We start from the raw sequence: 26,811 nt of genomic DNA on the forward strand, positions 1-26,811 counted from the left end.
TTTCTCATCGTTTTACATCTTTTTAAGTGGGAGAACTTGCATAATTGGTGGCTGACTAAATACTTTCTTCCCCACTGTCTTTCCATCCATATCAACAGGGAAATTGGCCCTACAAAGTATACATGTCTGAGAAAGGGAATTAGATTATGAGCCACATTGTGGCTGATGTCACAGGTTTCAATCTCTGCACAGGGCTATTGTATATGTTTACACTATGCAGGTAACAAAGAAAATATTGTAAATATATCTTTGGTATTGTAGCAAAAGTTTAATTCATATCTTTCATCTGAATACAGGATCATCCGAACAAAAGTTCAGCAGCCCACAAACCAGCAAGTACCACCTTCAAACCACAGCATAGGTAAGGAACTATTAATAACACTATAAGGAGAAGATCTGTGAGAAAGTTTCATTATTGGCTTGGATAGATCATTTTACATAAAACACGGCTGCACACCCATTCTCCAGAAATCAAACTCCTTTGTCATCCTCCAGGGGCTGAACATGGTAAATTAATTTTATAAATACTGTTAAAGGGTTTTGTGTTTTACTGATTATTATGATAAATAGATTTTACCCTGGGACAGAAAATTGAAATCTACACCAAAAACGCTAACGGGGGACCATGGTATGTTGGGTAATTAAAGTAATAAATCAAAAAATAGATACTTATTCATAACATTTTATGCATCATTAGCCAGTAACTAGTTTAAATATGTTCCTCTCCCCTCTCCATCGTTTATTCATCTCGCTTCTTTATGTAGTTGCACTTTTAAGTAGAGAGGTGGGAAACGTTTTCTAATATTTTTAAAATGAAACTGTCATTAGCAGTGTTAGTGGGGAAATTTAATTGATGTGCTAACTTCAGGATGAACAATAATTAATACCCAACTGATCAACTGCCTTGTTAAAAGTGATCTGAAAACAATGCAACAAACATTACAACAGTAAATCTATACGCGGAATTGAAAGCTTCTTATGTAAATCTAAAAAATCCTGCTCATAGAGTAACTGTCATTTTAATTTAACCCCTTTCTGACCTCGGACAGGATAGTACATCAGAGGTCAGATCCCTTGCTTTGATGCATTCTTCGGCAGTGAGCCCGCATCAAAGCCGGGACATGTCAGCTGTTTTGAACAGCTGACATGTGCCCGCAATAGCGGCGGGTGAATCGCGATTTCACCCGCCGCTATTAACTAGTTAAATGCCGCTGTCAAACGCTGACAGTGGCATTTAACCGGCGCTTCCGGCCATCCGGACAGAAATAAGCGCATCGCTGACCCCGTCACATGATTGGGGGTCAGCGATGCATCAGAATGGTAACCATGGAGGTCCTTGAGACCTCTATGGTTACTGATCCCGGCCTGCTGTGAGCGCCACCCTGTGGTCGGCACTCATAGCACACCTGAAATTCAGCTACATAGCAGCGATCTGATGATTGCTGCTATGTAGCAGAGGCGATCGAGTTGTGCCAGCTTCTAGCCTCCCATGGAGGCTATTGAAGCATGGCAAAAGTAAAAAAAAAAAGTTAAAAAAATGTGAAAAAAATAAAAAAAATCTAAAAGTTTAAATCACCCCCCTTTCGCCCCATCCAAAATAAATCAATAAAAAAAATCAAACCTACACATATTTGGTATCGCCACATTCAGAATCGCCTGATCTATCAATAAAAAAAGGATTAACCTGATCGCTAAACGGCGTAGCGAGAAAAAATTTCAAAATGCCAGAATTACGTTTTTTTGGTCGCCACGACATTGCATTAAAATGCAATAACGGGTGATCAAAAGATTGTATCTGCACCAAAATTGTATCATTAAAAATGCCAGCTCGACACGCAAAAAATAAGCCCTCAACCAACGCCAGATCATGAAAAATGGAGACGCTACGGGTATCGGAAAATGGCACAATTTCTTTTCACCACTTAAATAAAAGAGAACCTAGACATGTTTGGTGTCTATGAACTCGTAATGACCCGGAGAATCATAATGGCAGGTCAGTTTTAGCATTTAGTGAAGCTAGCAAAAAAGCCAATCAAAAAACAAGTGTGGGATTGCACTTTTTTTGCAATTTAACTGCATTTGGAATTTTTTTCCCGTTTTCTAGTACATGACATGGTAAAACCAATGATGTCGTTCAAAAGTACAACTTGTTTAGCAAAAAATAAGCCCTCACATGGCCAAATTGATGGAAAAATAAAAAAGTTTATGGCTCTGGGAAGGAGGGGAGTGAAAAACACGGAAAATCCCAAGGTCATTAAGGGGTAAATAAATCAGTAGCAAACATGAAAATAAGCTTTTTTTTTTTAAATATATCTTATCAGACAAATCTGCTTCTTTCTCCTCTGAGGTTGTTTTTTAAGTCTGGGTTCAGAATTAAAATCTGTGCTCGGTGAAGATCACACTCGCATCAATGTTTTTCTATGAGGCCGTGCACATGTCCAATTTATTCCTCAAGTGATAGCAACTCATAGTGGAGAAGAAGTACATTACTGAGATAGGAAAGAGGAGCTATTGGCAGACAGAGACATCCTGCTGCAAGTTCTACCACAGAGCAGAATGAATGTGTCTGCCTCTAACTTCTCTCTCCCCTTCCTTAGAATCTTATGACCAACTGGTAATTTCAATCTTCATAGTGTGAAAATCTGAATACAGATTGTGCCGATTTTTAAACTAGTTTTGAGATTACAGTAGATAAGCAAGCAGATTTAGCTGATAAGACATATTACAAAGTTGCTACATTTCATATGGACTGTTGATTTCTGAAATAAAAATTAAAAATTGAGTTACTCTGTAACACTACTAACATTAGAATGACTAAGTGCATTAGAATATTTTCTCTGATAAAAAATATATAGCAATTGATATATTGTGGTACTGTGTTTGCTAGAAAAATCTATGTATATACCTAAACAAGAGATAGACTAAAAGTGTTCTAAGGGTGTTATGTTTACTGTTTAACCTGCATAATTATACAGTGGGTACTGAAAGTATTAAGATAGACCCCTTAAATTTTTCACTGTTTGTTTCAACGCACCCATTTGGTAAATTCAAAAAAGTTTTTTTTCCCTCATTAATGTACACTCTGCACCCCATTTTGACTTAAAAAAACAGAAATGGAGAAATTTTTGCAAATTTATTAAAAAAGAAAAACTGAAATATCACAAAAGGCTGCAATGAAACAAAGAGTGAAAAATTTAAAGGGATCTGAATACTTTCCGTACCCACTGATATGTAAGTTTTTTCGAGAAAAGAGACTCCTTCATCAGGCAGGTTTACAAATAAGTAAGACAAGAGCACAACTGATCTGTTTCAAAGGCTTGCAAGTATATTTTTTATGTTCTGCTAATAAAGACAAAAGATAAAAAAGCAAACAAAAAAGTTAACTCGTCCTTAAACTTGTTTTATTTTGTGAGCTAAAAACAGTCTGTGTCTCAGAAATCTAAATGACAGCCATATGAGTGAATGGCCATACACATGCTCATTAGAGTTCCATTCTTTTTTTGTTGGGGTGCTTTGTAAACATTACCTCTGAAATCCAGATATGCGACTTGGATGCTATATTCAGACATGTTTTAATGATTTGCCAGTAGATGAAAAAAACCAAATGATCAAAGTAGTAAGGTGGGAGCACATAGAATGCTCATACTGTAATTTTCTCTGTTAAAATTACAGTATGAGCAGTATGAGTGATAGCGACTCATACATGGAGAAGTGCACCCCCCAGCGATAGCGACTCATACAGGGAGATTAAATACACTCCCCCAGTGATAGCGAGTCAACTCATACAGGGAGAAGAAGTACACTCCCCCAGTGATAGCAAATTGACTCATATAAGGCTAGGTTCATATTGCGTTAGTGCAATCCGTTTAGCGCCTAGCGCTAGCAGATTGCGCTAACGCAATGTTGTTTTATGGGGTCGCGTTAAACGTCCCCGCTCTCGCAGATCTCTGATCTGCGAGAGCGGGGAACGGACCTCGGGCGCGCCACGGACGCTGCAAGCAGCGTCCGCGGCACGCCACAAAACACCGGCACATCGCTAGCGTGTGCCGAAAATGGCACGCGCTAGTGATGCGCGTCCCCATTGCTGTTAATGGGCGCGCTAACGGACGCATTGCACGGCGTTAATTTCGCCGTGCAATGCTGTCCGTTAGCGCGGTCACATTAACGTAATATGAACATAGCCTAAGGAGAAGAAGTACACTTCCCCAGTGATAGCGACTCATACAGGGAGAAGAAGTACACTCCCCCAGTGATAGCGACTCATACAGGGAGAAGTACACTCCCCCAGTGATAGCGATTAATACAGGGAGAAGTGCACCCCCCAGCGACAGCGACTCATACAGGGAGATGAAATACACTCCCCCAGTGATAGCGAGTCAACTCATACAGGGAGAAGAAGTACACTCCCCCAGTGATAGCAAATCGACTTATATAAGGAGAAGTACACTTCCCCAGTGATAGTGACTCATACAGGGAGAAGTACACTCCCCCAGTGATAGCGACTCATACAGGGAGAAGTACACTCCCCCAGTGATAGCGACTCATACAGGGAGAAGTACACTCCCCCAGTGATAGTGACTCGTACAAGGAGAAGAAGTACACACCCCCAGTGATAGCAACTCATACAAGGAGAAGAAGTACACACCCCCAGTGATGGCAAATCATACAAGGAGAAGAAGTACACTCTCCCAATGAGAGCGACTCATGCAGGGAGAAGAAGTACACTCCCCCAGTGGTAGCGATTCATACTGGGAGAAGAAGTACAGTGTGGGCCATTTATATGGATACACCTAAATAAAATGGGAATGGTTGGTGATATCAACTTCCCATTTGTGGCACATTGGTATATGGGAGGGGAAAAACTTTTCAAGATGGGTGGTGACCATGGTGGCCATTTTGGATCTAACTTTATTTTTTCCAATGGGAAGAGGGTCATGGGACACATCAGACTTATGGAGAATTACACAAGAAAAACAATGGTGTGCTTGGTTTTAACCCTGCTGTTGTCTTTGGTCAAAAACGACTTACCTTGAACTTCAATATTCTTTAAAATATTCAAGATGCGGCTCTGAAACCCGTGGCCGACCAACCCATCCTCATTTAAGTCAATCAACCACAAGTTTCAGAACCGTATCTTGAACACCCCAAAAAATACCAAAGTTCAAAATCGGTCTCCCCAGACCGAAGACAACAGCAGGGTTAAAGGAACTTTATTCCTTCATGAGTTATTTATAAGTTTATGACCACTTATAAAATGTGTTCAAAGTGCTGCCCAATGACTTGGATTGTCAATGCAACCCTCTTCTCCCACTCTGGACACACTGATAGCAACACTGCAGAAGAAATGCTAGCACAGACCAGAACTTATAGGGAAGCTACCCTGAAACGGGGTTTAGAGCTCCCCCTTCTGGTCTGGAGTCAGGAAAGGTGTTGTATGCCAGCGTACCTGCTAAGGGAATCCCTTCTTGCTTCCAGGCATGTCATCAACCCCTTTGAGGGAGGTAATGACACTGTGGCAACCGGACTCCTGGGGTGCCACATACAAGGAGAAGTACACTCCCCCAGCGATAGCGACTCATACAGGGAAAAGAAGTACACGCCCCTGATTATAACATCTCATACAGGGAGAAGAAGTACCCGTCCCATTGATAACAACTCATACAGAGAGAAGAAGTACACGTCCCCAGTGATAGCAAATCATACAGGATGAATAGGTATAGGCCGCAGTGATAGCAACTCACATAGGGAGAAGAAAAACTCGCCCCCGTGATGACAACTAATACAAGGTGAAGAAGTACACTCCCCCAGTGATAGTGACTCATACAGGGAGAAGAAGAACACTCCCAGAGTAATAGCAACTCATACAGGGAGAAGAAGTATATGCCCGTAGTGTAAATTATGTGATGGCATCCGCTTGGACTTAACTATAATTTACTCATTATGTGCCAAATACTTTGATTGCTAGTATCTCTGAAACACATAGGCAAAATAAAAGAAACAAAAAAAAATGTTTTATTCCGCTTTGTAGCCATTACATTGTGTGTCCAGTTTAACATGTAAATTTTGGTGAAAGGTCCTCTTTCAACATTGCAACATTACTTAATATATTAAGCAAAACCACTTTTCTCTAATAGCAAAAGACACCCATCCACACACTTCTGTTTCGGGCTTCTTGCCACTTTTTAACCCCTTCACCCCTGGAGCTTTTTCCGCTTTTTCATTTTTGTTTTTTGCTCCCCTCCTTCCCAGAGCCATAACTTTTTTGTTTTTCCGTCAATATGGCCATGTGAGGGCTTATTTTTTGCGGGATGAGATGTACTTTTGAAAGATACCATTGATTTTACCATGCCATGTAACAGAAAACGGGAAAAAAATTCCAAGTGTGATGAAATTGCAAAAAAAGTGCAATCTCACACTTGTTTTTTGTTTGGCTTTTTTGCTAGGTTCACTAAATGCTAAAACTGACCTGCCATTATGATTCTCCAGGTCATTACGAGTTCATAGACACCAAACATGTCTAGGTTATTTTTTATCTAAGTGGTGAAAAAAAATTCCAAATTTTGCTAAAAAAAAAAAAAAAAAATGCGCGATTTTCCGATACCCGTAGCGTCTCCAAATTTCGTGATCTGGGGTCAGGTGAGGGCTTATTTTTTGCGTGCCGAGCTGGCGTTTTTAATGATACCATTTTGGTGTAGATACGTTCTTTTGATCGCCCGTTATTGCATTTTAATGCAATGTCGCGGCGACCAAAAAAACGTTATTTTGGCGTTTTGATTATTTTTCTCGCTACGTCATTTATCGGTCAGGTTAATCCTTTGTTTTTATTGATAGATCGGGCGATTCTGAACGCGGCGATACCAAATATGTGTATGTTTGATTTTTTTTTAATTGTTTTATTTTGATTGGGGCGAAAGTGGGGTGATTTGAACTTTTATATATTTTTTATTTTTTTTATATTTTTAATCACTTTTTTTTTTAATTTTGGCATGCTTCAATAGCCTCCATAGGAGGCTAGAAGCATACATAACTCGATCGGCTCTGCTACATAGAGGTGAAGTACAGATCACCTCTATGTAGCAGAAATGCAGGGTTGCTTTGAACGCCGACCACAGGGTGGCGCTCAAAGCAATCGGCCATCAACAACCATAGAGGTCTCAAGGAGACCTCTGGTTGTTATGGCGATGCACTGCTGACCCCCGATCATGTGACGGGGGTCCGCAGTGTGAGCACCCCCGGCCGCGCGGCCGGGAGCGCTAGTTAAATGCCGCTGTCAGCGCTTGACGGCGGCATTTAACTAGTTAATGGGCGCGGGCGGATCGCGATTCCGCTCGCGCTCATTGCGCGCACATGTCAGCTGTACAAAACAGCTGACATGTCGCGGCTTTGAGGTGGGCTCATCGCCGGAGCCCACCTCAAAGCAGGGGATCTGCCAGCTGACGTACTATTCCGTCAGCTGGCAGAAGGGGGTTAAGCACAGTGCAGGGTGCTGAATGGCTAGGTGAAATCCCTTTGAAAGAGGTCTGGTGGAAAACTTCTTTCTGAGGCATCCAGTATCTTTTCCTTTTGAAGAAGTATCTGGTTCTGTTAATTATCCCTAGTCACGTTCCAAGGCTCACCAAAGGGTCAAACATTGATTTACAGAGTAGCTACCTGCAATAGGTGGCAGCAGGTATTCAGCCCTCTTCCTTCTGGAGGGGAGCTAACTTTACACCCTTTTCCTAGAGAGCATTGCTTGACCTATGAGTCTTTTGGTGCTAGCTGATGGTCTCCACAAGCAGAAACAGTATCTCCCCGTCCAACGTAAAGTACTTAAATTATGTCATGTATTCAGTAATTGTGAGATGTAGTTAAAGGCGGTTATTAATTTTCCACAAATGAATGGCCTTGGCTGCAGGTTATTATAAAGAAATAAATCACTCTGAACTAACCTTCCCCGATCCACTGGCAACGCTCCTGGTCCGGCATTGGGTGCGGCGCTGATGTAACGTCGACAGAGCAGCAACCAATCAATGAGTTCAGCAGCTTTGCCAATATAGACATTATGCCCCATCTAGAGCCACTGAGCGCACTGATTGGCTGCTGCACTGTTAATGGGACATCAGCTTCAGAGGCAATGACAAACATCGGGAGCATTGGAGGAGACTCACCGGTGGATCCAAGGATTTCTTTATAATAACCTGGAGCCGGGGACAATAATTTACTGAATGGGAAATATTCTTTTAAAAATGACTTAGGGAAAATAAACATGGTTGACTAGAGGAATGTCGGCACATTTGTAGCTACTGTTATGTTTATTATCACTGCTCATATTTTAGACATGAACAGCAGATATGAGACCCAGAGTTTACTGTATGAAGATGTGCACTGTGGTTATTGATATGTAAGCGGTTGCTTTAAACAAATCTGCTTTTAACAGTTTACCGAGGCAATAGAATAGCTGTAAGATTAGGCAGTTCCATCCAGATATTCTCTTTCCTTTACACCTCTTTATAGATGCAAATTGATGATCACACATCAGTACAATGCAGTCTTGTCTCCGTAATCCTTCTTAAAAGGGTTTCCCCAAAAGGATGGAGGATTTATACCTTCATCCTATTTAACATTCTGTGTTGTGCCAAAGACTTATTTGCTGCTCCCTTTGGAGACATACCAGGGTCAGCAATGAGGAGTTTTATACAAAAGGTTCACTGAAGCAATACTTTAGTTAGTTATCCCTCCAACTCAAAAGATCTGCACACAAGAAGAAAATAGCATTTGTTGCTACTTTTTAAATTCCACCTGCTAGCTTTCCATATAGTGTATACTGATTGAAGATCTCTGCCATTCCAGACACCAACCTGTAATATATCCATTTGTGGAGCCTTTCAGGCAGAGGCTGATTATGGCGTACTGAACTTTCTAGGTGAATGTTGTAAAATGATTTATTTACAGAATATATATCTTCTAATCTTGTACACCAGTCTCTAAAATAATGTGATAACAAACTGAATAATTTATAGTATAGTGATCCTCACTTATCAGAAAATGGATGGCATAAAGAAAGGAAATACTCTGAAGCGAGACCTGAGGACCTCTGTTTGTTCTTGTTCTGCTCCCAGCATCTCCATATAGAAAATAGCAGCGGTGGTTGCAACATATGACTGGTAAACTGAGATTTATATGAAAATCAATATTAAAGGGAAATCCTGCCATTTGTTAACTTTATCTGTATTTAGGGCCAAAAAAATAATCAAAGTTTCATCCAGAAGACCATTTACAGTTTCCCATGTTACAAAATTGCAATGTATCCGTAAGAATCGGATGCTATACTGATGGTCCATTTTGCATCTGATATGTTTTGTGCACCCATAGACATGAATGGGTGAGTCTCATCCAATTTTTAGAACAAACTACCATCATGTTGGTTTTTTTTTTTCACATGCTGAGTTGGTCGCTTAAAAAAAAATCACTCACCTGCATTGTCCCATTAAATATAATTGGTGCTGTCCATTTTTTTTTTTACCGTCAGAACTTGGACCGAACATACGGTTGTGTAAATGAGCCCTAAGAGACGTATGGAGCCTGTATTAGGTGTATAGTATTTTAAAAGGTACTTGTCTCTTTGGTAGACATTTGACCATTTGAAGAGAACATGTCAGGTTGGAAATGCTGGGCAATCTCTTCGCGTGATGTTATAGTGTAGGAGAATCTCAACCCAGATGTATAGTTTTGTGATGGGGGATTCAGTAAAACTCATTTTCTTCATTGGCATCCCTGCCCATTCATGGTTTAGCATGCCAGTGATCAGTCTTATTCAGTGATTGACTACATTCACTGTAGAAGTGTACAGAGATCACTGTTAATCACTGATTTGGACCACCTTCCTGATAGCAAAACCCAAAATAAGTAGGGAATACAATAAATAAAATGCAGATTATACTGAACTTTTCCCTCCCTAAAGCTAGATATGAATCTGTTCACCTTCTGCTTTATAAGGCCAATCAGACTGCATGGTCAAATATAACATACGAACCCTGCAAGGTGGTTAATTTTCCTTAAACTTACATATTTGGTGTTTCTTTCAGCTTCAACTGGTTCAGTGACTCAGGTCTCCTCTGTAAGCACAGACTCAGCAGGTTCTTCTTATTCGATCAGTGGAATTCTGGGAATTACATCATCCAATGCAGAAAGCAACAAACGCAAGAGAGATGAAGGTAATGACTACTATCTTTCCTTCTGCAGTTACTGAAAACTAATAATTCCTATGATATAAGCAGTAATCACCGTCATAGACATAACATAGTACACATTTATGGACTTCTTACCCATAATCCCTCTAAAGACCAGCATTCTTCCTTCCTGAAATGGCTGATAACAGGAAACAATAAACTTCACAAACTGTGAAGCCAAAGTATTTTAGTTTGTTTCTATTTCAGAACATTTTGGATGTCATACTTCTTTTCATTAAAGATTATAATCCCTTTAATCTTTGCTGGTTCCCTCCAAGATTTACCTTCTGGAGACTTATCTTACTTGTGAAGTCTTATAAGTAATGCATCCTGGGAAAAGTATGCAAATTATCTCTCCACCTAAAGGATTAAATCATTCTCTCTAGTGCCATCTGTAGGTGCCTATTTGTCACCTATTTGTAGGTTGTCTTGAGGGGCAATAATGAGACAGTTTTCCTCCTAGAGAATAGTTTACTTGACCTATTTGCTCTCATTTATTTTAGTTTTGTAAAGAGTTGATTGTGTAGTCAACTTCAATATCTATGTATGTTGGCGATTACATCACGTACAGTGCATCAATGGCTTTCATTAATCACAAATTTGTGAATGGTGGCTAAAAGGGGATTTTCAAATTAGTCAACAGTATGAGCCGATGGGACCTTCCCTGAACCAGAGAAAGGGCTGCTTTTGGTGCTTTCATCCTTAAAGATGAGTCACAGATACTGATGACTGAACTATAACTTCAGAACCAACGTATTCTTGGGCTGTGTGTTTTATGATATATCTAGTGACATAAAATAAAATGCTAATTTGGGAAACCCCATTTGAAAAGCATTTTTCATCAATAAAAAATGACCTATATGTCCCTGTATTAAGGCATATACGATGATAATCTGATTTATCTTTGCGTCCTCCACCAAAATCAGATATTAGGTTACAACATTTATCAGCCCTACGAGCTTAGCATGCATCTTCCTGGACTAAATAAATATCACATAAATCATTATAGTTTTCTTTTATTTAAAAGATACAGATATTAGGAAATCATGGTAGCATAATGGTTAGCATTATTTCCTAACAGCAATCCAGGGTTCAAATCTGACCAAAGACAACTTCTGAGTAGAGTGTGTATGAATTCCCTGCATTTCTATAGGCTCTCACCCAAGCATCAAAACCATACAGATAAGTTGATGGACTTCCTTTGAAACTGACGCTATTATGTGTGAGGCAGGACTTTGGATTGTGAGTCCAACTGGAGACATGGGTTTGACAATATGAGACTAGAGTTGCAGAAAATGTTGCAGCTATATAAATCCTGCTTGCATAAAGTGAAAAACACTTGAAAAAGCTGACTGTGAAGTTGAAAGAAGACAGCAAGGAGATGTGACTTTATTTGAACATGAAGACCAAAGTCATGACTATCACCAATGAGGTAGTCCATATTAAATTAACCATGAAGAAGCAGACGTGGTCAACAACTTTGTTTTCTAAAGTCTCCCATTAATTAAATTGGTGGTACAACAGCAGAGATCAAGTGTTGAATAGTAGTGGGGCACACTTCCGTGGTGAACATGGAGCAAATATGGAAGTGCAAGGATGTCTCAATCACCATCAAACAAAAAATGATCACTACAATTGTCTTTCTAATTGCAACATATGGCTGTGAGATGTACAGGTGCTTCTCATAAAATTAGAACATCATCAAGTTAATTTATTTCAGTTCTTAAATACAAAAAGTGAATCTCATATATTATATAAAGTCATTACAAACAGAGTGGTCTATTTCAAGAGTTTATTTCTGTTAATGTTGACGATGATGAATGGCTGTAAGGCCAATGAAAACCCAAAAGTCATTATCTCAATAAATTAGAATACTTTATAACACCAGCTTGAAAAATGATTTTAAAATCTGAAATGTTGACCTACTGAAATGTAGACTCAGTGAATGCACTCAATACTTGGTCAGGGCACCTTTTGCATCAGTTACTGCATCAATGCTGCGAGGCATGGAGGCGATCAGCCTGTGGCACTGCTGAGGTGTTATGGAAGCCCAGGTTGCTTTGATAGCAGCCTTCAGCTCATCTGTATTTTTGGGTCTGGTGTCTCTCTTCTTCCTCTTGACAATACGTCAGGCGAATTTTCTGGCCAATCAAGCACAGTGGTACTGTTTTTTTTTAAACTAGGTATTAGTACTTTTGACAGTGTGGGGGATGCCAAGTCCTGCTGGACAATGAAATTTCAATCTCCAAAAAGCTTGTCGGCAGAGGGAAGCGTGAAGTGCTCTAAAATTTCCTGGTAGACAGCTGCGCTGATTTTGATCTTGATAAAACACAGTGGATCTACACCAGCAGATGACATGGCTCCCCAAACCATCACTGATTGTGGAAACTTCACACTAGACCTCATGCAGCTTGGATTGTGACCTCTCCACTCTTCCTCCAGACTCTGGGGCCTTGATTTCCAAATGAAATGCAAAATTTACTTTCCTTGTGGAATATGTCAATGACTGCCTTCTGGACATTTGTCAAGTCAGCAGTCTTCCCCATGATTGTGGAGCCTACTGATATGGAGTAAGGGACCTTTTTCAATGCTTAGGAAGCTTTTGCCGATGTTTTGATCACTGACTTTCTCTTAGAGAATATACGTGTGCTCAGCTAAATGAACAATTGTTCACAGTTATCGCCTCTATATTTTTAAAACCATAACTTTATTCAACATATAACAACATATAACAAAACCAAATACTACACAATATACAAATGACATCATACTTTAAAAGTGATGAAAACACCAAGGGGGTGCCTGTCCCTACACTCGCCTATATATACCTACCTACCAGCACCCTAATACATGCGCACTGGTGCCCCCGATCAACGACGGCTTTCCCTGTTCACCCTCTAGGGCCCTATGGTGGCAAGGAGTGTGACAGAGATTAAACAGGTAGGTGAGAAAGAGGAGAGATGTGTGTAAATTCCTTGGGTAGAAAATGTTTTTTTTGATAGCTAGTGTTGTAATTTCTTTATATCTTCATGGACCTAAGCACCTGTACTGATATGCTGTCCTATATAAAAATGCTTTATTGATATTTATTAATCCACCTTTGTGACAACTTAATAGAGCTAACTTCTAGTATCAGCACTCAACTATCTATTTAGGCTAACCAATTCTGGATGTTGTATTCCTGATATCACAGTAATATCTCTCGATGTTTATAGGGTCCCGCCGGGACCTATAAATTGGGGACACTAGTGAGAGAACAGGTTTATGGAAAAACCTAAATGACCACCAAGGAACCTCCTACAAACCCCAGGACTCTATATAGCATATAAATAATGCATTTACAGTGCGTGGAAAAATATACCTATGTGTCTCTCATGCTCTCTTAATAACTCAGGATATAGATTCCTTCCCAATCTGAGATAGATAATCACACAGCAGGGATTATCAATATACCATCATTCATAATTAGATGGAATTATACCACGAGACACTTTTATCATAACAGATCATGTCCAACAAGGGTTAATAAGCCAAAACCAAAACAAACCACAATAGAACACCACAATAAAACATAATCCATGCTAGGCCATATCAAAGTTCCCAGGCCATATACAACTCAGGCCATATCAAAGTTCCCAGGCCATATACAACTCAACGCGTTTCCCCTCTTCCGAGGTTCATCAGGAGAAAGATAGAACCCAGGAATACTTCACTCATATCCATCCAAACGAATAAATGATGAAGCGATAATGCCGAATGGCAGGGTCAGTCCCCTATCTTGGTATGATGTCCCGTTGGCCGAACAATTGACTGAAGCAGTGTTTGTCCAACATGGTATGTATGGCCAGCTTTAAACTGCAATATGAGGGTTGATGTAAAAGGGGTATTTAAGCTTGAAGCAGTTATCACATGTTCTGTGGATAAGTGATTACTGGTAGATCAGTGGGGGTCTACTTATTTATAGAACTGATTGAAACCAAACATTGAATAAGTGGCATATGTTTCAGGCTGGAAAGCCTCTTAAACAGAATACAAGGGGCTAGAGTTCCTTTTCTTTCATTGTCCTTTTTTGTTGTGGACTTTTCTTACATTAGTTTTGGTCAACCGCTCCTCTATGTGTCATGGTAAATGGAGCAAACTTATTTTCACAGAAGAAATGGGTATATGAAATGTGAGTCATGGGAATCAAAGAGTGCCTTACTTTAGGGACTAGTAATTTTGAGCGACATTTTACTGCTCATTGAATAAAGGTGAGAGAGAAATATAAAATGTATGTTCAGTTATTAAACAGAGCCGAGCAGTGCAGAAAATGATATTCAACTGTAATTGAATATTTTTATGCTCCTTGTAATTTTAAAGTAGATTGGAATTGCACTTTTATATGCCAAAAAGATCCAAAAAAAGTTTTAGTCCATTACCCTTACATCTCATTATCAGCTAGATAAGGGTTATTGGACAAGTAATGACCTGAGAGGGCTGTAAAGTTTAATAGTCCAGGTTGTTTTGTGTAAGTAAAGACTCCTTGAATGAGTGTCTTACTCAAAGAGAAGTTAAATTGTTTCTCTGTTCTAAACACAGATGTAAGAAAATCTTTAAATAAAAGCACTGAATGCATTAATTAGATAGAAAATCTATATGCTACTATTCAGAGTAACCAATGGCTTGATCTGCTAACACTGTTGTCTTGTCTACTAAAGTTTCCATGTAATTTTTTTCAAAGTTTTACATTTCAAAGCTGAGATTATACTAAAAACTATTAGGACATGCCACTTGTGGGGGAGGCGCTGGTCTCTGCTTTTCTTGCACCCTGGGATTTCTTCCTAGAATGTTCAACTGACAGTGCACTTTCTTACCTGCTCGTCACTTCTCATCACAGCCGACGAGCGAGTGCACTGTCAATGTGCATATTGCATAGGGCAAGAACCTACTGAGCACACCTTGGAACTGACAACCGACGCATGCTCAGTAGAGTAGGGACTAGTCCAGCCGCCCGTGATGACACTTTGTTCAAGGTGAGCGCAGCTCTGGTGGTTCTCAAATCAAAATAAGCGCCATCAAACAAGAGGAGGGTAAAAAATAATGAAGTAGTTAGATAGCACAGTGAGGGAAGTATAGGGAAATTTTAGTTAAGGTATTTTACAAAAGAGATTTGATTATGACATTAAATTGACAGATATTTAATATTAAAATAAATGTTTTCTTCGGACCCACCTTTTAAGAGTTTTTACTGGCTTTATGCAGATAAAGCTTTACTACTAGATCAGAGAAAAGTTTTTTATTATAGTCTTAGTGATTAAGCTCCTCATTATTTTCAAGATCAACAAAGATCAACAAAGCCATGAAAATTATGGAAGCAGACCTCGATGGACACTACTGAATATAATGGGGTCTGTCAGTTTTCTGTCATAGTCTATCCAAATGCTGTGCTTTTTGACACATACCATACATTTTGATCCCATGTTACGTAAAAAAATAAAAATGATTAATAAAAAGTGCTTATTCTCATTTTTATCAGTTGCTTTCAACTGGTATTTTTGGCTGAATCTGCGATGGCATTTCCAATGCAGATAGAAATATTGCCGTATTAATCTATACATAGTATTCAAATTATACAATGCTCCAGGAGTTAAACTGATACCTTGTTATACTGATACCTTGTTATGTAAGGTATTAACTGACGTAGTTTTCTATAAAGAGATCAACAGTTTGGACACAATTTCCAAATGTCAAAAACTTTTTTAAAAATGGAACTTTTATAAGGTTGGTAATATATACTGTGGAATATTGCCTTTAATATAGTTTTGGTTATATCTCTTGCCCAGCTCATAGCCATATAGCTCAGGCATCTGGAAAAATACACAGTACATTAATTTTTGGCATGATTAATAATTTAGGCTAAAGGTCCAATTTTTCACAAATCTAAAAATCGATATCTTATTATAAAGTAAGCATGGATCAGGCAGACATCAGGCATTTCTTCTTACTCCTATGCCCTCCACTTTCCACACTGGAGTAGAAGGGCTTATGAATTCCTCCCTGCAACTTGTATAGAGTTGATTTATTACCTTTTTGTTCCTCTAACTCCTGGCATTTTTTAAACAGATGTCACCAGCCCTTAACCCAGTGGGTTGCCTGCTTGGTAACAACAGGGGCAAATCAAATCAGACAATCATTATTGGTTTATAGGGTTCAGGGTGTCATTTTTTTCTCCTGTTATAATATGGACCCAGAGCAGATGTGACTTACTGGGAGATCAGCTGTTTTATTTTCTGAGAAAGGACATATAATGGAAGATTGACACAGGGGGCGGATGGAGTATGCACATTAAGGTTGTCTGAGAAAAAAAATGGAAATACTGTGCTTTTTTTTCCAAAACATCTAAAACTTATTATTACTATATATTATGAGTTTGATAAGACAATTTAGTGGGAAAAATCCGTAAATGCTAACATTTAGATTGTGAGCCCCATTGGGGACAGCAATGATAATGTGTGCAAACTGTAAAGCGCTGCGGAATATGATAGCGCTATATAAAAATAAAGATTATTATTAATATTGAATTGCTAGAAGAAGAGAAGGGAACCATCTTTGATATCCCATATGATTTAATCAATACTGTAACTATGCTTTGTGACTGCACCTTATCTGCACTGAAATGTACCTTCTATCTCATCAAAGGCTCAGGCTGCTGCTCTCTCCCCATCTCCCATGCTTTATACTGCCATTCCGCCATTTGCATGATTGCCAGGATCTAACCAATGGAACCCCCAGCATTTTGAGTCCAAGAGACCAGAGTTCCCTATTTGAATAGCACATGTGTATTAATATACTATTTAAATTCTATGGGACTGATGGAGAAAGTTGAGTAAAAAGCTCTACTATCATACTCCCATGCCAGTCCAATAGATAGTGAGTAGTGTACAGTAGCAGTCTGACCTCCATCAAACATACACTTTCCTCCAATCCTACGCATAGGTGATAGGTTCCAATCTTGGTACAAGATATACATTATTAAGGGCAGAAAAGAGACACTACATTGTAGTTTTTGTCAGATTCACATCTACAACCCTACTATTGTATTTTCCGGGGGTCTAGAGAAATTGAAAATTGAATAATCCACTGTAAATAATCATAGTTTTCTGTGGCATCATTAAGGGGTATTCCCATACATTTATGGCACATTCTCAGGATGTGCCATAAATGTATAGTAGATGGAGGTCTCACCAATGGGACCTTCATCAGTCTCAAGAACCCATGCTACTGTAAGTGGAGAGTGGCCAAAATTTACACTAGTTTGTATGGGAATTTTGACTACCTCTCCATTGATATCAGCTTGCAATATGACCCGTTCAACATTAATGTGGCTCCCATTGTTGTGATCCACATCTACCATACCTTTATGGCATATTCTGCGGATGCACCTTACAAGTACGGGATGGGAATAGGCTTTTAACCCAATGATGCACTATGTAAGGTCACTTTAATCATACCAACCATACTCACAAGTTTCCTAATGTTTTTGTTGCCAAATGTCTCCAAATGTGTCAACCAATGAAGTGATGACCACAGGAATCCACCTAAATGGTTAAAGGCAACCTGGTATCTGAATTATTCGGCCCAAATCATTAGCCAGATTAGTCGGGTCTTTGTCACCAGAAGCATATTTTTTCCAAATCATAGGACACCAGGGTGTTTCAGAGAAATATATACCTGGCTGCATTCCTGTGATTAGGGCAGCATGAATCAGATGACAGGTTCCCTTTAACCCCTTCCCGACCTGTAACGCCACATAGGCGTCATGAAAGTCGGTGCCAATCTGACCTGTGACGCCTTTGTGGCGTCATGGGGAGATCGCGTCCCTGCAGATTGGGTGAAAGGGTTAACTCCAATTTCACCCAATCTGCAGGGACAAGGAGAGTGGTACTTTAGCCCAGGGGGGGTGGCTTTGCCCCCACGTGGCTACGATCTCTGTTGAAAGTGCAACAGCCAATCAGAGCAATTTGTAATATTTCACCTATGAAATTTGGTGATATATTACAATCCAGCCATGGCCAATGCTGCAATATCATCGGCCATGGCTGCCGCCACTGTCAGTCTTTCCTCTCCTCTGTTTTGTGCTCCGCTGCCCTCTGCTGCTTTCCTCTCCCCTCCTCTCCGCTTCTGTGCCCCCCCCGCTGTCCGATCCCACCCCCTGTACCGCTGGAGTCCCAGAGACCCTCCCGATGTCCGTCCGGCATCTTGGATGGGCGCCGCCATCTTCCAAGCTTCCGGCTGGCAGATTCGTTTGATCACTGTAATATAACCTATCACACTGATCAAAATTAAAAAAATAGTAAATAAAGCCCCCCCCCCTTATCACCCCCATAGGTAGGGAAAATATTGAAATAAATAAAATATATTTATTTTTATTTTTCCACTAGGGTTAGGGTTAGAACTAGGGTTAGGGTTAGAACTAGGGTTAGGGCTAGGGCTAGGGTTAGGATTAGGGTTTGGGTTAGGGCTAGGGTTAGGGTTAGGGTTAGGGTTACGGCTAGGGTTGCAATTAGGGTTAGATTTAAGCTATGTGCACACGGTGCGGATTTGGCTGCAGATCCGCAGCGGATTGGCCGCTGCGGATTCGTGGCAGTTTTCAATCACGTTTACAGTACCATGTAAACCTATGGAAAACCAAATCCGCTGTGCCCATGGTGCAGAAAATACCGTGCGGAAACGCTGCGTGGTATTTTCCGCAACATGTCAATTCTTTGTGCGGATTCCGCAACGTTTTACACCTGTTCCTCAATAGGAATCCGCAGGTGAAATCCGCACAAAAAACACTGGAAATCCGCAGTAAATCTGCAAGTAAAACGCAGTGCGTTTTACCTGCGGATTTTTCAAAAACGGTGCGGAAAAATCCGCACACGAATCCGCAACGTGGGCACATAGCCTTAGGGTTAGGGCTGGAACTAGAGTTAGGGTTGGAATCAGGGTTAAGATTAGGGTTAGGGGTGTGTTGAGGTTAGGGTTAGGCTTGTGGTTAGGGTTGGGATTAGGGTTGGTTGTGTGTTGGGGTTAGGGTTGGGATTACGGTTAGGGTTGGGATTAGGGTTAGGGGTGTGTTGGGGTTAGGGTTGTGATTACGGTTATGGTTAGAGTTGGGATTAGTTAGGGGTGTTTTGGGCTTAGTGTTGGAGTTAGAATTGAGGGGTGTCCATTGTTTAGGCACATCAGGGGGTCTCCAATCACGACAGGGCGCCACCATTGATTCCAGCCAATCTTGCATTCAAAAAGTCAAATGGTGCTCCCTCCCTTCTGAGCCCCGACGTGTGCCCAAACAGTGGTTTACCCAAACATATGGGGCACAAGCGTACTCAGGAAATATTGTACAACAATTTTGGGGGTCTAATTTCTCCTGTTACCCTTGGAAAAATAAAAAAATGGAGGCTAAAAAATTATTTTTGTGGGGAAAAAAAAGATTTCTTATTTTCACGGCTCTGCGTTATAAAATTCTGCGAAGCACTTGGGGGTTCAAAGTGCTCACCACAAATCTAGATAAGTTCCTTGGGGGGTCTTGTTTCCAAAATGGGGTCACTTGTGGTGGGTTTCTACTGTTTAGGTACATCATGGGCTCTGCAAACGCAACGTGACGCCCACAGACCATTCCATCAAAGTCTGCATTTCAAAACGTCACTACTTCCTTTCCAAGCCCCGACGTGTGCCCAAGCAGTGGTTTACCCCCACATATTGGGCATCAGCGTACTCAGGACCAACTGGACAACAACTATTGGGGTTCAGTTTCTCGTGTTACCCTTGTGAAAATAAAAAATTGCGGGCTAAAATATAATTTTTGAGGAAAAAAAATGATTTTTTATTTTCATGGCTCTGCGTTATTCATGGCTCTGTGTTATAAACTTTTGTGAAGCACTTGGGAGTTCAAAGTGCTCACCACACATCTAGATAAGTTCCTTGGGGGCTCCAGTTTCCAAAATGGGGTCACTTGTGGGGGGTTTCTACAGTTTAGGCACATCAGGGGCTCTGCAAACATAACATGATGCCCACAGACCATTCCATCAAAGTCTGCATTCCAAAACATCACTACTTCCCTTCCGAGCTCTGCCATGCGCCCAAATAGTGGTTTACCCCCACATATGGGGTATGAGAGTACTCAGGACAAACTGGACAACAACTATTGGGGTCCAGCCAATCTTGCGCTCAAAAAGTCAAATGGTGCTCCCTCCCTTCCGAGCCCCGACGTGCGCCCAAACAGTAGTTTACCCCCACATATGGGGTACCAGCATACTCAGGACAAACTGGGCAACAAATATTGGGGTCCAATTTCTCCTGTTACCCTTGTGAAAATAAAAAATAGCGGGCTAAAAAAATGTTTTTTGAGGAAAAAAATGATTTTTTTATTTTCACGGCTCTGCGTTGTAAACTTTTGTGAAGCACTTGGGGGTTCAAAGTGCTCACCACACATCTAGATTAGTTCCTTGGGGGGTTTAGTTTCCAAAATGCAGTCACTTGTGGGGGGTTTCTACTGTTTAGGCACATCAGGGGCTCTGCAAACGTAACATGACATCCGCAGACCATTCAATCAAAGTCTGCATTTCAAAATGTCACTACTTCCCTTCTGAGCTCTGCCATGCACCCAAACAGTGGTTTACCCCCACATATGGGGTATCAGCATACTCAGGACAAACTGGACAACAACTTATGGGGTCCAATTTTTCCTGTTACCCTTGTAAAAATAAAAAAATTACAGGCTAAAAATAATTTTTGAGGAAAGAAAAATTATTTTTTATTTTCACGGCTCTGCATTATAAACTTCTGTGAAGCACTTGGGGGTTCAAAGTGCTCACCACACATCTAGGTAAGTTCCTTGGGGGCTCCAGTTTCCAAAATGGGGTCAATTGTGGGGGGTTTCTACTGTTTAGGCACATCAGGGGCTCTGCAAACATAACATGATGCCCACAGACCATTCCATCAAAGTCTGCATTCCAAAACTTCACTACTTCCCTTCCGAGCTCTGCCATGCGCCCAAATAGTGGTTTACCCCCACATATGGGGTATGAGAGTACTCAGGACAAACTGGACAACAACTTTTGGGGTCCAATTTCTCCTCTTACCCTTGTGAAAATAAAAAATTGTGGGCTAAAATATAATTTTTGAGGAAAGAAAAATGATTTTTTATTTTCATGGCTCTGCATTATAAACTTCTGTGAAGCACTTGGGGGTTCAAAGTGCTCATCACACATCTAGATGAGTTCCTTGGAGGGTCTAGTTTCCAAAATAGGGTCACTTGTGAGCTCCAATCTTTAGGCACACAGGGGCTCTCCAAACGCGTCAAGGTGTCCGCTAAAGATTGGAGCCAATTTTTCATTCAAAAAGTAAAATGGTGCTCCTTCCCTTCCGAGCCCTGTTGTGCGCCCAAACAGTGATTCCTCCCCATATATGGGGTGTCGGCGTACTCAGGACAAATTGTACAACATCTTTTGGGGTCCAGTTTATCCTTTTACCCTTGGGAAAATAAAAAAATTGTTGCTAAAAGTTCATTTTTGTGACTAAAAAGTTAAATGTTAATTTTTTCCTTCCATGTTGCTTCTGCTGCTGTGAAGCACCTGAAGGGTTAATAAACTTCTTGAATGTGGTTTTGAGCACCTTGAGGGGTGCAGTTTTTAGAATGGTGTCACTTTTGGGCATTTTCAGCCATATAGACCCCTCAAAGTGACTTCAAATGTGAGGTGGTCCCTAAAAAAATGGTTTTGTAAATTTTGTTGTAAAAATGAGAAATCGCTGGTCAAATTTTAAGGCTAGGTTCAGATTGCGTTAGGGCAATCCGTTTAGCGCTAAGTGCTAGCAGATTGCGCTAACGCAATGTCTTTTTCGGGGTCGCGTTTAACGTCCCCGCTCTCGCAGAGCGGGGAACGGACCTCGGGCGTGCCGCAGACGCTGCAAGCAGCGTCCGAGGCGCGTCACAAAACACCGGCACATCGCTAGCGCATGCCGAAAATGGCACGCGCTAGCGATGCGCAATCCCATTGCTGCCAATCGGTGTGCCAATGGACGCGTTGCACGGCGTTAATTTCGCCGTGCAACGCTGTTCGTTAGCGCGGTCCCATTAACGCAATGTGAACCTAGCCTAACCCTTATAAGGCTGGTTTCACATTTGTGTTTTTTGCCGCTACGTTTTAGCGCAAAAAACGCATGCATTTTTTTCCTATACTTAACATTAAAAACCCATGCGTTTTTTTGCATGCGTTTTGCCGCGTTTTGACGATGCATGCGTCGTTTCTATGCTTGTGTTTTGTTGCAGAAATGCAACATGTAGTAATTTCTAGAGGCTTTTTTTTGCGGCAAAAAAGCGCATGTGTTTTTTTGCAACAAAAAAACGTATTGCTATCTATGTAAACACATGCATTTTTAAGCACATGCATTTGCTTGCGTTTTTAAACGCATGCGTTTCAATAGCAAAAAACAAGAAAACACACTGATAAGCCACCCACCACCATAAAGGTGATAAAGGGATCCAAACCCTAACCCTAACCCTAGGGATCCTAACCTTAACCCTAACCCTAACCCTAGGGATCCTAACCCTAACCCTAGGGATCCTAACCCTAACTCTAGGGTTCCTAACACTAACCCTTACCCTAACCCTAACCCTAGGGATCCTAACCCTAACCCTAACCCTAGCTATTTCTGTTTATAGTGGGTTTTCTAGTTGATTTTGATGATTGGCAGCTGTCACACACTTCTCATCATGCGTTTCAAAAACGCAAACGCAGGAAAAAACGCATGTAAACGCACCAAAACGCCGCTTTTTTTGCCACATGCAAAAACGCATGCATCTAAAAAATGCAGCGTTTGCACACGTTTACATGTGTTTTTTTCACCACCTGCGTTTGCGTTTAAAACGCTGCGTTTTTAAACGCAAATGTGAAACTAGTCTAACTTCCTAGCAAAAAAAAATTTAGTTTCCAAAATTATGCTGATGTAAAGTAGACATGTGGGAAATGTTAATTAACTATTTTGTGTCACATAACTCTCTGGTTTTACAGAATAAAAATTCAAAATTGAAAATTGCTAAATTTTCCAAATTTTCGTCAAATTTCCGTTTTTTTCACAAATAAAAAATTATCGACCTAAATTTATCACTATCATGAAACTTAATATGTCACGAAAAAACAATCTCAGAATCGCTAGGATCCGTTGAAGCGTTCTTGAGTTATTACCTCATAAAAGGACACTGGTCAGAATTGCAAAAAAATAGCATTTAGGTCATTAAGGTCAAAATAGACCGGGTCATGAAGGGGTTAACCACAGGAACCCATGAAACTCCAAACCACATATTTAGTTGGAGAGAGTGCTTCCATTGCTTGACACTTTTTTGGAACTGAGTTTATCTAAAATTCTTTGTAGCACTACTCAAGTCAACACAAAGTTATTTATTTATAATGTCGCACTTTCCACTTCACCCCTCAGCTGAACATTTACACGTGAAGCAAAGTCTGAGAGTATGAAGAACATACACGTGTTTAATCCTTATGCACTGACGTTATATATTGCTTCTATTTAAAGATCCCTATTTCACAAAACATTTTTATTCTCCCCAATAAAATGTACATAATATTATATGTTGTTTTTGCTCTGACAAGATGGTCGTGAATGAAGACTTCCTCTGCAATGCTTTTAGAAAGGCTTATAATAAATAGCCTGTCACTGTGCTATAAATCAGAGCGCAATCCGCGTATGGCCTGTGTATGAAGGCTAATAAAATATTGACTGCAGATCTGAAGCCAGCATACTAACACAATTACTTAACACAATTTATCAATACAGTATCGAAATAAATAATCCCATTGGTTAACCAGAGTTATACAAATACCTGAGTACTTAATCTATTAATTTTACATTATGTACGCTATATAGTGGTGACATATTCTGTAGCACTGTACTCTGTTTTAAAGTGAAGTTTATTTTCTTTTTTTTAACCCCTTTCTGGCCTTAGATGTTGTTAGGACAGGCGGAACGCACCAAATAATAATATTATAGAATATGAGGTGCGTTCGCAGTCCGGGGTCCACGGTGCAGAGATGACACCTGCTGCTGAGTAATGGCGGATGGACGCTTGCTCACACGTGGGTTAGACCTCACCCAGTGTGAATAGAAGTGAACTCTGTTGCTTTACAGAGTCACCATAAATACGCTGCACCCTGTTAGCAGTCACAGAGTGCAGCTGAAAGACACTAGTGAGATCCCTATGAATCACCCTCACTAAACTGGTGATTGGACTCGCTCTAACCCTCGGTGGCTTTTGAGCCCGCGCCTCAGGATGCCCTGTGTCAGATACTGAGTCTAAGCGGGAGTTCCCACCCTACACTGAACGACTGTCAGGCAAGCGCACTGATTGAGCACTGTGCCATAAAAGCGGGCACTGCGATTAGACGCTGCAACGTGTGCTAAGTGTGCAGGTTGCACTTTCGGGCGCTAGGAAGCTTCCACCATTCGCGAGCAATCATCAACACAAGGAATGGGAATTACTAAGGAGCTTTCATCCATCGACATACATCCATCTACACAGATACATCATCAAGTTTATACTAACGAATGGTCGAGTGGCCTTTTATAGAAGTAGCGCTCCAGAACCTTCTAGATGGTCCAATAGGAGCCGCAACAGGACATGAGCATGTGACCCCCGACCTCTAATGGGAGGTCATCCCGTGGGCATTCTCAGTATGGGAAAAGCTGGACTTAGTCCCAGAAACGCCTGCTCGCTGCTGATCAGTGCTGGCTACAAAGACAGAGCCTGGAAAGGCAGAAGTAACCAAGCGCATAGTATCAGCTTGAGCCAGAAGCTGGGATCTACATCTCTGCTGAGCAGGTTCCACTGTGGCTGGAGGAGAATGGGAGACCGCAGTAGACATGGTTCGAGATTCCCCCTGTGCAGCGGTGGGAACACGACACCTAACAGATGTATCCATACATTCAGGTTGCCTAGTACTTACAAACCTTGCCCTTATAGATACGTCCAGGCAATTTTGCGTGCACAGATGCTGTGTGCGCGCGATCACTACCAGGTGTCAGTTGATTCTAATGGCTGACACGCAGCAACCAGGGCCAGGAGTGGTCTCGCACCACTCCTGGCACTTTAACCCCCTAAATGCTGCAATCGAACTTAATCGTGGCATTTTGGGAGCAGGCAAAGGGAAGAAAGTCCCTCTGACCTTGGACTGGAGACCCCGATTGTTGCCATGTTGACTGGGTATCATGACCAGATGTCATCATGATGACATCCGAGTCACCAGAGCTAGAAAAGGTGCTAGATTATGCTCAGAGCTTGATCAGCAACTTTGTATGTCAGTGCAACGCTGACAACTTGCATAGCATAGGGATGCTTCTGCATCCCCATGCTATACAAGCGATCAGCCTGCAAAAATGTAAGGTCTCATAGTAGATCAAAATCAAAAGTAAAAGAAAGTTAAGAAAAGTGAAAAAATAATTGTAAAACTAAAAGAAAAATAATAATAATAAATATATTGTACCCATAAATGAGTATTTAAATGAAAAAAACAATAAAAGTACATATATTTGGTGTCACCGGGGTCATGTCCGGAATGACCCGATCTATAAAACTGTCCCACTAGTTAACCCCTTTAGTGAACACCGTAAAAAAATAAAATAGAAAACAAAACAAGAAACAATGCTTTAACATCATACCGCCAAACATAAAGTGGAATAAAACGCGATCAAAAAGATGAATATAAATAAACATGATACCACTGAAAAAGTCATCTTGTCTTGCAAAAAATAAGCCACCATACAGCTCCATCAGCAGAAAAATAAAAAAGTTAGCTCTTAGGATAAAGCGATGCAAAAATAACTATTTTTTCTATAAAACAGTTTTTATTGTGCAAAAGCGCCAAAACCTAAAAAAAATATAAAAGAGGTATCACTGTAATTGCACTGACCCCGAGAATAAAACTGCCTTATCAATTTTGCCACAAACGGAACGACATTAAAAAAAAACCCCAAAACAATTCCTGAATTGCTGTTTTTCTTCATTCAGCCTCTCAAAAATCAGAATAGAAAGCGATCAAAAAAGTCATGTGCCTGAAGATGGTAGCAATAAAAATGAAAACTTGTCCCACAAAAAAAAAGCCCAAACATGACTCTGTCGGCCAAAATATGGAAAAATTCTAACTCTCAAAATATGGCGATGTAAAACTAGCGTATTTTAATGTGTGACAGCAGCCAAACATAAAAAACTATATAAAATCTGGTATCACTATAATCGCACCGAACCAAAAAATAAAAGTTGTCTAATCACTTATACCGATTGAGGAATGACGTAAAAAATAAATAAAACCAATTCACCTGCTGTTGATTTGTTCATTATGCCTCCCAAAGATCGCAGTAAGGCTCGGCTCACTTACACTGGCGTTTTCATGTAAATCTATGGGGGTTCCATGTAAATCTCTGAAATACATGATTCAGATGGAATCCTCTGGCAGAAGATTCCCTATAATGAACCAGATGGAGGCACTGTGGACACCATCTGGTCTATAATAGGGCGGTGTCCGTCTCTTTAGACATGCATAAAATTTCAGTCGGCCACAGTTTCTTGCAC

The 26,811-nt window shown here is 40.6% G+C and overlaps 1 protein-coding gene across 2 annotated transcripts in view; it reads left to right on the forward strand.

The window, feature by feature from the left end:
* Nucleotides 1–26,811, forward strand: part of PAX5 (paired box 5) — a 517,932-nt gene that overhangs the window by 93,938 nt on the left and 397,183 nt on the right. For both annotated transcript variants that reach the window (XM_069767486.1, XM_069767494.1), the window contains exons 4-5: nt 297–361; nt 10,065–10,193. In XM_069767486.1, the coding sequence (XP_069623587.1) occupies nt 297–361; nt 10,065–10,193 (194 nt within the window). The remainder of the gene's footprint in view (nt 1–296; nt 362–10,064; nt 10,194–26,811) is intronic.

The sequence above is a fragment of the Ranitomeya imitator genome, chromosome 1 (assembly GCF_032444005.1).
Source record: "Ranitomeya imitator isolate aRanImi1 chromosome 1, aRanImi1.pri, whole genome shotgun sequence".
In the NCBI taxonomy this organism is placed as follows: domain Eukaryota; kingdom Metazoa; phylum Chordata; class Amphibia; order Anura; family Dendrobatidae; genus Ranitomeya; species Ranitomeya imitator.